General features: G+C 36.4%; 1 protein-coding gene across 3 annotated transcripts in view; it reads left to right on the forward strand.

Moving 5' to 3' along the window:
• The window catches only part of GMDS (GDP-mannose 4,6-dehydratase), a 642,226-nt gene that overhangs the window by 321,998 nt on the left and 305,905 nt on the right, over positions 1–14,323 (forward strand). For all 3 annotated transcript variants that reach the window (XM_045497606.1, XM_045497607.1, XM_045497608.1), the window contains one exon: positions 7,339–7,466. In XM_045497606.1, the coding sequence (XP_045353562.1) occupies positions 7,339–7,466 (128 nt within the window). The remainder of the gene's footprint in view (positions 1–7,338; positions 7,467–14,323) is intronic.

Raw genomic sequence — 14,323 nt, forward strand, 5'->3', positions numbered from 1 at the left:
ATTGCCAAAACAGAAATTCTGTTCTTTTCATTCTATCTGTGCTAGAACTCATGATCTCAGACTTAGAACTAAGATTTGGACTAAAATTCATCTTAATTTTTTTTCTTATGGATATACATTTGTGTGACCACTCTTTTTTTCTATGTTAATGAGTTTACATTGACAAAGTAACGTTCAGTGGTTTAAGAAATGTTTATTAGCGCTTTCATTGTGTGAGTCTGTACATTTGACTTTGACTATTTACCTCTATTCTCAAGTTTAGATTTTCAAAATCAGAGAATTAAGAGACTTCGTCATAACAGATGTAAGAAATATGAACTTTCATTCATGCTTAGTTATAGATACCGCTAACATTGTAATGCAATAATTATCATAATAGCTAACATTTATTGAGAACTTGCTAATCATATTACCTTGATTTTCTCACTTAAACATCAAATCTACATGGTAAGTATTGTTATTATCCTTGTTTTACAAATGAGGACATGATGATACTAATTCCTTACATTTCCGTAATGATTTATGTTCTACAGTGTTGTTTCAGATACAGGAACATTTGACATGGCACATATCACTATATTGATAGTTTACAGAACAGACTATAACTTCAGAGCCGTTAAATGGTTTGTGCAAGATCACATAGCCAGTAGCTATCAGAGCTGGCCTTTGGTCAGTTCATTGGGCTAACTTTTCATTTCTTGACACTAAGGTCTTCTAGTTTAAGGCTCTTAGAAATCAAGTGTACATTTAAAATAATTACGAGAGGTCCATTATCCACGTGTTATAATGCACAACCACTTAAATAATCTCATCTGAGGAAGGATACCTCCTGCATTGCACTGTGGCTTAGTGAAATCAGCACAGGTGGGAAAGCAAGCCAGACAGGCTTGGATCAGGCTTACCTGCTTGTCCTGACTGTTGGGCAGTTTTGCTCAGCCTCTCTGCCTGTCTTTCTCCACCTGCACACTTGGGATGGTTTGTCAAAGTGGCCTCTAAGGTCTCATTCTAATATATAATTATTTTTATAGTTCTCTCCCAAAAACAGCAGGTGATAAGGAGTAAAAATGAAGAGAGCAAATTTAAAAAATAATAATTTTAAGCCTCTCCAAAAACTAATTAGTGAAGCATATGATAACAACAATGTTTAAAATTAATCTGAAAATGAAATTAAAGAAAACAATTCCATTTACAATAATGTCAAAGGAAAAAATTTAACAAAATGAAAGCAAAACTTATTTTCTGGAAACTTCAAAACATCGCTGAAAGAAATTTCAAAAGGCCTAAGTAAATAGAAAGACATCCTGTGTTCATAAATTGGAAGACATGATATGGTTAAGATGACAGTATTCTTTCTTCATATTGTCCTGCAGATTCAACACAATCCCTATCAAAATCTCCAGTGGCTTTTTTTTTTTTTTTTGTAGAAATTAACCACCTGAACATAAAATTCACAAAGAAATTCAAGGGACTAAGAATAAGTAAAACAATGTTTAAAAAAAAAAAAAACAAAGAAAACTCACACTTACTGATTTTAAAACTTACCATAAATCTAAAGTAATTAAGAATGTGGGATACTGTCATGAGGATAGATACGTAGATCAATGGAAAAGAATTGAAAGTCGGAAATAAACTCATACATTTACGATTAATTGATTTTTCACATAAGGTGCCAGGACAATACAAAGGAGGAAAAAATAACCTTTCCAATAGATGGGGCCAGGACAGCTGTATATCCACATAAAAATGAATGGAGTTGAACCCTTTTCATCACACCATACACTAAAATTACTGAAAAATTAATCAGAGGCCTAAATGTAAAAACAAAGTCTGTAAAAATTTACTTTAAAAAATACGAGAAAATCTTTATAATCTTGGGTTAGGCAAAGTCTTCTTGGATATGACACCTAAAGCTCGTATTACTCCAAAATAGACAAATTGGGCTTCATCAAAATTAAAAACAAAAAACAAACAAAAACTTTTGCACTTCAAAGGACACCATTAAGAAAGTGAAAAGAGAAGCTATAGAATGTGAGAAAGTATTTGGAAATTATATATCTAATAAAGGACTTGGATCCAGAATATGTAAAAAAAACCTCTTACAACTCAATAGTAAAAACACAACCAACACAATTAAACAATGGGCAAAGGATCTGAATAGACATTTCTCCAAAGAAGGTATACAGATGGCCAATAGCATGTAAAAATACAGATGCCCAATCTCATTAGTCATCAGAGAAATGCAAATCAAAACCATGCTGAGATAACACTCAGTATTCACTAGGAAAACTATTACCGGAAAAGATAAACCGTAACAAGTGTTGGGAAGGATGTGGAGAAATGAGAACCCAGTTCACTGCTGGTGGGAATATAAAATGGCAGATACTTTGGAGAACAGTTTGACATTTCCTCAGTAGGTTAAATGTAGAGTTGCCCTGTAACCCAGTAATTCCACCTGTAGGTATATACCCAAGAGAAATGAAAACATGATGTCGGTACAAAAACTTCTACATAAGTGTTCATAAGCATTCGTCACAATCACCAAAAGATTGAAACAACCCAATGTGTACCTTCTGACTGATGAATGAATAATGTGGTATATCCACATAATAAAATATTATTTGGCCATAAAGAAAGAATGAAGTACTGATTTATGCTGTAACATAGATGAACCTTGAAAATGTTCTGCTAAAATGAAGCCAGTCTCAAAAGACCAAAAATTAGTCTGTTTATATATGAAGTGTTCAGAATAAGCAAATCTGTAGTGACAGAGAGCAGATAAGTGGTTGCTTAGGGCAAGAGGCCTTTGGGGGAAATGAGAAGTGACTGCCTAAGTGTTTTTGGGGGTGCTAAAATGTTCTGAAATGTTAGTAATGGTGGCTGTATACTTTGTAAATGTATTAAAAGCCATTCAATAATACACTTTATTTATTTTTTTTTAATTTTTTTTTTCAACGTTTATTTATTTTTGGGACAGAGAGAGACAGAGCATGAACGGGGGAGGGGCAGAGAGAGAGGGAGACACAGAATCGGAAACAGGCTCCAGGCTCTGAGCCATCAGTCCAGAGCCTGACGCGGGGCTCGAACTCACGGGCCGCAGGATCGTGACCTGGCTGAAGTCGGACGCTTAACCGACTGCGCCACCCAGGCGCCCCAATAATACACTTTAAATGAATGGGTTATATAGTATGTGAATTATATCTCAAGAAAGCTGTTATAAGGAATAACATTAAGAAATTAATATTTGAAACTATCCCATTTACAATTGCACCAAGAACCATAAAATACCTAGGAATAAACCTAACCAAAGATGTAAAAGATCATTATGATGAAAATTATAGAAAGGTTATGAAGGAAATAGAAGACACAAAGAAATTGAAAAACATTCCATGCTCATGGATTGGAAGAATAAATATTATTAAAATGTCAATACTACCCAAAGCTATCTATACATTCAATGCAATCCCAATCAGAATTGCACCGGCATTCTTCTCAAAGCTAGAACAAACAATCCTAAAATTTGTATGGAACCACAAAAGACCCCAAATAGCCAAAGTTATATTGAAGAAGAAAACCAAAGTGGGAGGCATCACAATCCCAGACTTTAGCCTGTATTACAAAGCTTTAATCATCAAGACAGTATGGTACTGGCATAAAAACAGACACATAGACCTATGGAATAGAATAGAGACCCCAGAATTGGACCCACAAATGTATGGCCAACTGATCTTTGACAAAACAGGAAAAGAATATCCAAGGGAAGGAAGTCTCTTTAGCAAATGGTGCTGGGAGAACTGGACAGCAACATGCAGAAGAATGAAACTAGACCACTTCCTTATACCATACACAAAAGTAAACTCAAAATGGATGAAAAGCCTAAATGTGAGACAGGAAACCATCAAAACCTTAGAGGAGAAAGCAGTCAACAACCTCTTTGACCTCAGCCACAGCAATTTCTTACTCAACACATCTCCAAAGGCAAGGGAATTAAAAGCAAAAAGGAACTATTGGGACCTCATCAAGATAAAACGTTTCTGCACTTCAAAGGAAACAATCAACAAAATTAAAAGGCAACCAACAGAATGGGAAAAGATATTTGCAAATGACATATTGGATAAAGGGTTAGTATCCAAAATTTATAAAGAACTTACTAAACTCAACACCGGAAAAGCAAATAATCCTGTGAAGAAATGGGCAGAAGACATGAATAGACACTTTTCCAGAAAAGACATCCAGATGGCCAACAGACACATGAAACGATGCTCAACATTGCTCATCATCATGGAAATACAAATCAAAACCACAGAGATACCACCTCACACTGGTCAGAGTGGCTAAAATGAACAAATCAGGAAACCTCAGTTGCTGGCGAGGATGTGGAGAAACGGGAACCCTCTTGCACTGTTGGTGGGAATGCAAACTGGTGCAGCTGCTCTGGAAAACAGTGTGGAGATTCCTCAAAAAATTAAAAATAGAACTATCCTATGACCCAACAATAGCAGTACTAGGAATTTACCCAAGGGATACAGGAATGCTAATGCATCGGGGCACATGTACCCTAATGTTTAAAGCAGCACTTTAAACAATAGCCAAATCATGGAGAGAGCCTAAATGTCCATCAACTGATGAATGGATAAAGAAGATGGGGTTTATATACACAATGGAATACTACTTGGCAATGAGAAAGAATGAAATCATGCCATTTGCAATAACATGGGTGGGACTGGAAGGTATTATGGTGACTGAAATAAGTCAGTCAGAGGAGGACAGATATCATATGTTTTCACTCATATGTGGAACTTGAGAAACTTAACAGAAGACCATGGGGGAAGGCAGGGGGAAAAATAGATACAGAGAGAGAGGAAGGCAAACCACAAGAAATCTTAAATACAGAGAACAAACTGAAGGTGATGGGGGTGGGAGAGAGGAAAAATGGGTGATGGGCATTGAGCAGGGCACTCCACAGTTGGGATGTGCACTGGGTGTTGTAAGCCAGTTTAACAACAAATCATATTTAAAAATTACATTTTGAGAACTACATATTCAAATAAACTTGACCATTATCCAAGACAACTTTTGGATGCAGATAAGGAAGGTTCCACATCTCCTAGCAAGACATTCTGTCCCGTCAAGGAGGGAACCTGGGCTTTATAATTTTACAGTCACTGATGTAAATCTGTTTTAAAATGGTCAGTTTGCATAGGTTCTTTGAATCTCAGCTTCTTCACCTACAAAAGGGGTAATGACAGTTCTTAGTTCTCGGGTTTCTCTAAAAACTAAATGAGTTTTTTCATCTAAAGAGCTCAGTGCAGTGCTAAAAGTGATAGCCATTGTTAGAGGTCTTGAGGTCATGATCATTGCAGGCTTGTGATAAGGATTTAAAGACAGGCCTGCTGGAAACCCCTGCACTGCCTTTGCATGTGCCTGGAGCACTGTCCTTGTCTCACAGCTAATTAGTTGCTTCATGACCTCATGAGGAGACTCCATGCAGGCTGCTTCTCTGGTGGGTGTTTCCTGACCACATCCAGCTACTGAGTTACCAGATTTGACTGTTTCTGTTCTTGCAAATCTGTCATCTCACTTCTGGCAGCATTGATTTGTCTATCTTACCCTCTCTCTACTACTTGAGAGTAGCTGCTACTGCATCACTCCCAAGTTCCCCAGCTCAGTGCTTAGTGCTTGATAGGTACTCAGTTAATACTATTTGAAAGAATAAATAGGGAAGGACAGGACCTAGATACATTGAACATGGTCACATGCTTCCATTTGACCCCTAAACATTTGCTTACTAGTAAAGAGAGTAATCTGAACTATTTTTTGTTGGGAACTTTATTTAGTGATATGGCATCACTAGTTTATCTAGTATATTTGTAATGATAGTATAGTCCTGATATTAAAATAAAAAGGCAGACATCAAGAAATCTACATTTAATTATAAATTTAATTTTATTTGTTACAAGTCAATGGAGAATAAATGATTGCTAATGGGTAGCAGATTGAGAAGGATTGCACCTATTTAATATTTCTTCATTTTGAAAGTCTGGTTTTTGAAGGAGCTCTGTTTTATAAACTGCCGTGGAAAGTTGAAACTTTGGATTTATTAGTGTACTCTATGAGCTGCTAAGAAAAACTGAAAATTTAGATTTCCATAGAAATCCCATTGTCATCTTTAATGATGGCATTGGTATAAATGCATATACCAAATTTTTGTAGTCAGTGATCTAGTATATGTTGGCACTTGCCCTGGGACATGTTCTTGCCAAAATTTAGTAAACCTATTTAGAAAAATTCCCCTTATCACTGTGCCAGTTTCTCTAGAAACCAAAAGCTTTCATCATAACTAACCTCCCTGCTTAATCTGCAAAAGAACAAAGCTAAAGTTATTGAAATGTGATAAATTATGATAGTAATCTATCTAAACTGTATGAAGCCATCATTGACTTTATGTGTATTATTACCTTGAGAATTTGGTGCTTTGTGCTAACCTTACCTAGAAACAGAGCCATGGGTAAAATTATCTCCAAAGTGTCTTTTATTTTGTCCTTCTCTATAATCTTTTAAAAAGTAGAACCTTTCATTAAGACCAGAGAACATAAAACAATTTCAGTTCTTTCTTCAATTTATGGCACCTTTCCTCCAATCATTTCAAAGTATTTATGCAGAATTCAGGAGCCCATTTCTGTAGATAGCACTTAAGTGAATTTGGAAGGTGGCATTTCAGTAAGTATAGTAGAGAGAAACTTTTGAGTTGGAACTGTGTCATAATTTATAACTGGATAGCTTTGCAAGTTTCCAAAGAAGAATGATCACCACTTATTGGCAACCCAAATGCATTTCTTGTTTGTTTCCTGTAACTGGTTATAGCCTGTGATCTACTCCTCTCCCTTTCCCCATGAGCTCCAAAATAGCTTTATTAATAGGAACATATGCTGTTTATGTTCTTAAAAAAAATCAGGGTGGTCTTAGATGTCTGTCTTCCATTCTGGCATTTCCCTTTGTACAACCCTTTTGAATTTTCTGTTTAAAAACTGGCATTCCAATAGCTTTTCTTTGGCCTAATGCCTGGGTCACATATTGCAGCAGCAAATTAGGAATGTTAAGACGTCCCCAAAAGAAAAATGTTTGTTATGAAAGTAGAGCTGATGTGACACATAGAATTAGAGCTTCTTAACTTATCTAAATGACAGTTAGTGATCATTTTCTTTCATTCTTATTTTAAAGGAGGGGGGATGGGGGAGAATGAAAGAAATGCCTAGAGCCTGAGATTGGATTTGGTTCACCAAACTGTTAAATGTCAAATGTACTATCTGATAATACATACATCCTTTTATCTCTTTTTAGGAGCTAATTTTGTTACTAGAAAAATTAGCCGGTCAGTGGCTAAGATTTACCTTGGACAACTGGAATGTTTCAGCTTGGGAAATCTGGATGCCAAGCGAGATTGGGGCCATGCCAAGGACTATGTAGAGGTAGGAACTGACTCATTATGTTCTTAAAAATACCTGTATCAGTTGGTGTTTTCAATGCCAGGCCTCTGGTGGAAAAGCATGACCTAGAAGAAGTGGTAGCATATAAAATTTTGCTAATGCAGATATATTTACACTCACACTGCTTTCATTTTAAGGCTCCATGGTTCCATTTTACATGTAGATGACACTGAATGTTACTTGAATATGGAAACCTTTCACAATTGTTCTTTCCATCATTAAAATGAAGGTCATTAAAATGAAGGTCAGTTGTTCCGAGGATGGTTGAAAAATGTTTGAGTAGTATTCTTTCCTTCCTAAAGCCTCTATCTCCTCACTTTGTGCACCTTTTCCCTCCTGCCTACTCAAAAGTCATATAACTGTGAAAAAAATTTTAGGTATACAGATACAGTTCTCAGAGCTTCAGGAAATATTCCCTAATTTCAGTTTGTATAATCTAAGACTTTCAGGTTTACATTATTCTACTAAAGTACTCTAAGAGTGAAATTCTTGCGGAGGTTTTGGTTTCTGCTGCTTGAGTGTCTGGTTATTACCCTACATACTTCTCAGTGTGTGACTTTACACACCAATGAATTTTGTTCATTAAATAGAGATAGAGTTGTTAATAATGATAATATTGCATAATACTGGATATAGTTGAAGGGAAATTCAAGTTCTCACTCTTGGGATTTATCTGCACATTAAATTCTGGTCTGGATTAGATGTGTTACATGTGTAAGTAGTGTGACTTTTCTTTAAGCAAATGGTTATATTTTACCTTTCCCTGATCAGTATCCTTTTAAATATACATGGCTCTTTCTGTGGCCAGACATGAAGGAGCATGTTGGTGACATTGTCTTTTTCCCTGGAGTCTGTTTGTCCTTGTTTAGGTGCTTACAGATTTCCTGTGCTCAGGAGACTATTTCTGTCCTTAATGATTCCTCTCTGGGAAACCGGATCTGGCTTCCTTGTTCATTGATGCGATTCAAAAAGAAACTTGAACGTTTACGAAAGAAAGCAAACAAGTAGTTTACTTGCTAACACAGAGGTTAGTTTCAGGTGTTATTATTTTTGTTCATAACAATTAAAAATGGGTACTTGTACACCTAATACTGATTTATATTATGGATGAAGAACAGCTTTGATTTTAAATTTTGAACAGCATAACATTTAGATAATTTCGGTATGTTCTTTGAAGCTGTCATTACAAAGAGGCATTTTATGACAATAGACATTAGATATATTCTAAGAACATTTCATTAAAAAATATATAAGCCCACCTTTTCAGAAATTTAAGAAGTAGGAGAAAGGAGATGTTAATAATAGAAGCTGAAAGTCTGTTTTGTCTAATCTATATGGCCTTACCTACTTAAAAATATGAGGCAAGGTTCATAAAAATGAATTTTTTTTCAAAACTATCATTCTAGCTTTCTGCATATGCTTAGAGCAGTAGATAGCTGTATAGTTATCTTTCTTTCTCCAAATTCTTGTTCTCCAAATTCAGAACAAAATAGATCAAATTTCATTCTATTTAACTTTATTTTTTTGCACTGGGGTAAAAAATGAAGTTTGTACTAGAACTCAGAAAATAATTTTGATATAGGGCGCCTGGGTGGCTCAGTCGGTTGGGCGTCCGACTTCAGCTCAGGTCACGATCTTGCGGTCCGTGAGTTCGAGCCCCGCGTCGGGCTCTGGGCTGATGCTGGTGGCTCAGAGCCTGGATCCTGTTTCAGATTCTGTGTCTCCCTCTCTCTCTGCCCCTCCCCCGTTCATGCTCTGTCTCTCTCTGTCCCAAAAATAAATAAATGTTAAAAAAAATAAAAAAAAAAAAAAGAAATAGATTTTGATAGAGAAACAGTATACCAAATCTTAATAATGCTTATTACCATTTATGTTTATTTTTCTCTTTGTATTTCTATATTTTCCATATATTTGAAATGAATATAAACTTTTCAATCAGAAAAAAATTTAATGACATTTTAAAAATAAGCCAAAAAGTGTTTTAGAAACTCATGACACTGTTAAATACATAAGTAATGAGTAAGTCTTTTGTGAGCTCAGTGGATCTGGAAGAAGGACCCTGGTATCACATCATTCCCCAAATGCCAAGGCTAGCGCTGGTCCTGGGTGTAGCTCAAACCTTGAAACAAAGGGGCCACATTTGTATTCATTTAAAATAAAAGCATTTTATAAACATTTTGGCTCAAAGACTTCAAAAAGGTCTTCCCAAATGCCATTTTGACGATTCCTTGACAAAATGGTATCAGTACAGTGAACCAAAGCATCCACACAAGAGTAAAATGTTCTGGCCTTTCAGGAAAAATGTAAAATTTTCAGATTTTATGGAGAAACAGACATACAAAATTAAGTCATTGTCATTGTCATTCAAGACCTGGCTTGTTCCACAGTACAAGTAGGTTTTGCTGAACCCTGGGGTTCAGACAGTAACACATGTTGATGATGCAAGAAGTATTATATAGTTCTCATTTATGGGTCCTGAAGGATGTCTCAATTTAAATTTCTTGATTTCTGGAAAAGTGCCATTATTAAGTAAGAATACCTAGTTTGCTATTTCCATTTTAAGAAGTGTTACCATCTCTTGCATTTCTAAACGTGTTAAAATGAGGTTACTTCACAGACTTACGACTAAAAGCAGATGTTGCTAAAATTAAAATCAACAAGCATAAGAATGAAAAAAGAGAAACATTGTTTGTTTAAAGTGCATCTGCATCCTGGCGCTATAATCAGCTTTAGAATAAAGAAGCCTTGACAAGTACAGATCAAACAAGTTATAATAGCATCTTATTTACACACGTTTTAATTATATAATCTTTCTCATTTATACACAAACATATTGTACTGGTGAATCTTTAGATTAAGTGACTTACACTTTTTTACGTATGGATAAACTTCCATGATGAAGAGTAGAGAGCGTTTGACAAACAGAGTATAGGGATCCTAGCTGTGTCAGTGATTTGTTCTTCAGTCTTAGGGCTTTATATCTCAGTTTACCCATCTGTGAAAAGGGCCTAATAACAACCTTGTAAAAAATTAGCATTAATGTGCTGTACATTCGTGATTAGAATCTACCTCTGTCTTGTAAACATTTTTGCAAGAATTTATACAAAGCCACTTCCTGTTGCTGATTCAGGTTCATTAACATCCATTTATAGTCTTGTTTCCTAGATCAAAATGATTTAAAACTTAAGCTGAGTGGGTAAGGGGTATTTCAACTTGAAGTGAAGAATATAAAACCTATATTAAATCATGCTGTACTTCAGAATAAATAAGTTATGTGCTTACATCTTTTCCAATAATATTTATTATAAACATTTTAAACGTACAGGATTGTTGAATGAATTTTACCATTAACAGCCATATACCCACCACCCAGATCCTATAATTAACATCTACAATTGTTGCAACTTGAGAAAAAAAAAGTATTACTGTTTAAAAACTACTCTGTAGTGCTGATGGCTCAGAGCTCTAAATACTCAATTTACACAAACGCGGGTTGTCGAGAATTTGTACTTCTTACAGGATATAGTCAGTTGATAATTCAAACTTTTGAAATATTTTTATCTTCTTAAGTAATTATGTGACACCATCACACTCTTTTCATGCCTGCCTCCGTCCACATACATTGAACCATTGTATTTATGAGAACACATTCAAACAAATTCAAGATGTCAACACAGTACCAGTGGTGCCTGAAAGGAGAGGATCTCTAACTTCTCTAGGAGGCACTGTTCTTTCCACACACCTTCTGTTGACTACCTACCATGGTCATGGTTCTAGTTGCTGTAGATGACAGTCTTGTAAACTTTGTCTAAAGCCACATAAGCCTGCACAATGCTAAATTTCACAAATGTAAGCAGATTTCTTTATAATGGACTGGCTTCTCAAAACTTAGAATATATTGGGGCGCCTGGGTGGCTCAGTCGGTTAAGTGTCCGACTTCGGCTCAGGTCATGATCTCAGGGTCCGTGAGTTTGAGCCCCGCATCGGGCTCTGTGCTGACAGCTCGGAGCCTGGAGCCTGTTTCAGATTCTGTGTCTCCCTCTTTCTCTGACCCTCCCCTGTTCATGCTCTCTCTCTCTCTGTCTCAAAAATAAATAAATGTTAAAAAAAAAAAATTAAAAAAAAAAACTTAGAATATATGAATGCACTACTGCCTATTAAGATTAATAAAGTGTTTCTCAAACTTATTTAACTTTGCTACCCTTTTAATAATATATATATATAAACATTAACAGTGAAGAGTTGGAAAATGGCACTATATGTTTAAAATTAACGGTAACAGTTTGATTAATGAGGTCCCAGTGTGATCCTACCTTGATAAAACTAGCTAGGATACAACTTTAGCTGGAAAATATGGAACGATGACCTAATTGATAAGTACTGGACTGGAAGTATCTTTAAGCTTTTATCAACTCACAAGAGGGTCCTTAGTCTTGGGATACATGGATAATCAGTGACCCAAGTCTGAACTTTATCCAAGACTCAGCAAAACCATTTAAAAAATATCATGAGGTTTTACTACCAACAACTGACCATACAGATATTCCTGAAGAGTTCTCCTGTTCTAAAGGCAATCCAGGGCACATTCATATTATGGGGGGTAGGGCGGGATTTTTGAGACTCATCTGAATTTTAATATAATAGTCCCTCACACACACCTCTTTCTTTTCTCCCTCCCTCCTTCCCTCCTTCCTTCCTTCCTTCTTTCCTTCCTTCCTTCCTTCCTTTCTTTTTCTTTCTCCCTCCTCCTCCTCCTCTTTTTCGGCAGGGAGCATATATTAATTTTAAAAAACTACTTTTAGAAATAAAAATAATAAAAATTGCCAAATGTTGGATGCTCATTATGGGTCAAAAACTTTATAGAGGACTTTACATACATTATTTTATATGAAACATACAACAATCCTTCACGGATGAAGGAACTGAGGGTTGGAGAGTTCAGGGTATGATTTGCCCAAAGCCATGGCCATCAGAGGTGAATGAAGCCAGAACTCCAGCCCAGGCCTGATAACTAAGCCATGTTCACAACCACTAATTCTCACTGAAGTGAGGGGAGGAGAGACAATAAGCAGTGGGGTCTGCCTAACTTTCCATTTCCCAGAGAGCCAAGACATTGAACTTCTCTCTCTTTTCTCTCTGTTCCATTTATAGTTCAAATGGAGGAGAAATATCTGGAAGAGAGTGTGTGGCTGAAACAGAGATGACCAGATCTTGCTGAACTCATTATATTGACCGTATTAGGCAAAGATGCGGAGGGTGTGTTTGGGGAAAATAGTTAGATGTCCATCCCTCTCTGTTCATTGTCTTCTGCATGAGTTAATTTTTCTTACAGCTTCCAGTTCTCAGCTGATAAAAGAGACCAGGGGAAAGCCAGGGAGCCTCTGGCAGGGGGAGAAGTAGACTGTTGACAGAGCTGGGGAGGATTAACCAGTGTTTCCCCCTTGTTTCTAATTCATCTGTCAGTCTGCTGCTAGCATTTTGCATCCTGTGTTAATTCATACAAATCTGGAAAGAAAGGATGCCATTTAAACTTTCTGAGATTTTATTTAAGGGAAAGCTTACTAGTTGCAACATCAACAAATAGGTTTTTTTTTTCTTTTTTATGTTCAGCGGAGTAGCTTGATTACTTGTTGTGTTTGAATTCTCAAAGTGTTCATGGTGCCAGAGTCTATTCTTTAGTAAGGCCTCACTAAACAAATGCAGAAAGTCATAGTTGCCTTATTTCCTCTGGCCAGGTCTTGTGTGGCTGGGGATGATATTACAGGAGTGAATGTGCCCCAAGATCCCCAGAACCTCTAGACTGTTTAAATTGCTATCTCAGTGAATGAAGACTACACCATCAAAGTTTCTAAGATGGATTATTCATCAAATTTTCATCCACAGATAGTTTAGGAACAAGGAGGTGGATGCATTTTTAGATATTTTCAATTGTATTTTAAAAATCTAAAATTGAGCATCTGACATTAAATTGGAAAAAGTAGTTCTTGGCAAATGTGTATAAGTGTGTGAATTTGGAGGGAAAAAATGAAAATGAATATAGAATGGAGTTGCATACTCAGGAGATACAGTGCCTGTGGAAACGGATTATGAAACTTTGTGTAAATGCCATTTAAGTCTAATGGGTAGCAATTAACCACATTAAGTTGGAAGCTTGTACTCCACCCTTTACTCACTCTCATGATGCTAAGTGTCATTATACCACTGTGGAACATGAAACGATAGCTTGTACCTAAGAAAGTCCTGGTTCTATTTCTGAGAACAGTCCTAGGGAAACAGTGTGAAAGCCCCTTCCTGTTCCTCTTAGATTATGACACTCATTGACTTACATGTAAAGTGTACTGTGAGATTCCACGAGCTTTCTGCTTCCACCGCCCGTCAGGCCTGCCCAGTCCCTTTGTGCTGGTCCTCATCCGGGCTGAGCTACCCTTCCTCATGCTCTCCTCTGTCCTTCCTGCTTCTCTCCTTTCACTGGCCTTCCACTTCACATCTGCTTCCGCCCACAAATGAAAACTGGCTATTTAACTTTAATAACAAGGCTATTCGTGTGATATAGACATAATTGCCTCTTTTAAAATACGACATCATCTAAATTTGATGATGAATTTGCCTGTAGAAGTTATGTATCTTTAATATTAAATGCTTCATTTTTTATACTAGCACACTCTGGAAAGGACAGAAAGTATTTGCAATGAAGTTAGTCTTTCCTACTTTCATGTGACTCATGCCCAGGAATGCCAATAAATTAATATCTCTCATACACACACACACACACACACACACACACACAGAAACAATCCTAATTTTTACACTCATTCTAAAGTACTGTTTGATTTCATCCT

Source organism: Leopardus geoffroyi, chromosome B2 (genome assembly GCF_018350155.1).
Source record: "Leopardus geoffroyi isolate Oge1 chromosome B2, O.geoffroyi_Oge1_pat1.0, whole genome shotgun sequence".
Classification (NCBI taxonomy): domain Eukaryota; kingdom Metazoa; phylum Chordata; class Mammalia; order Carnivora; family Felidae; genus Leopardus; species Leopardus geoffroyi.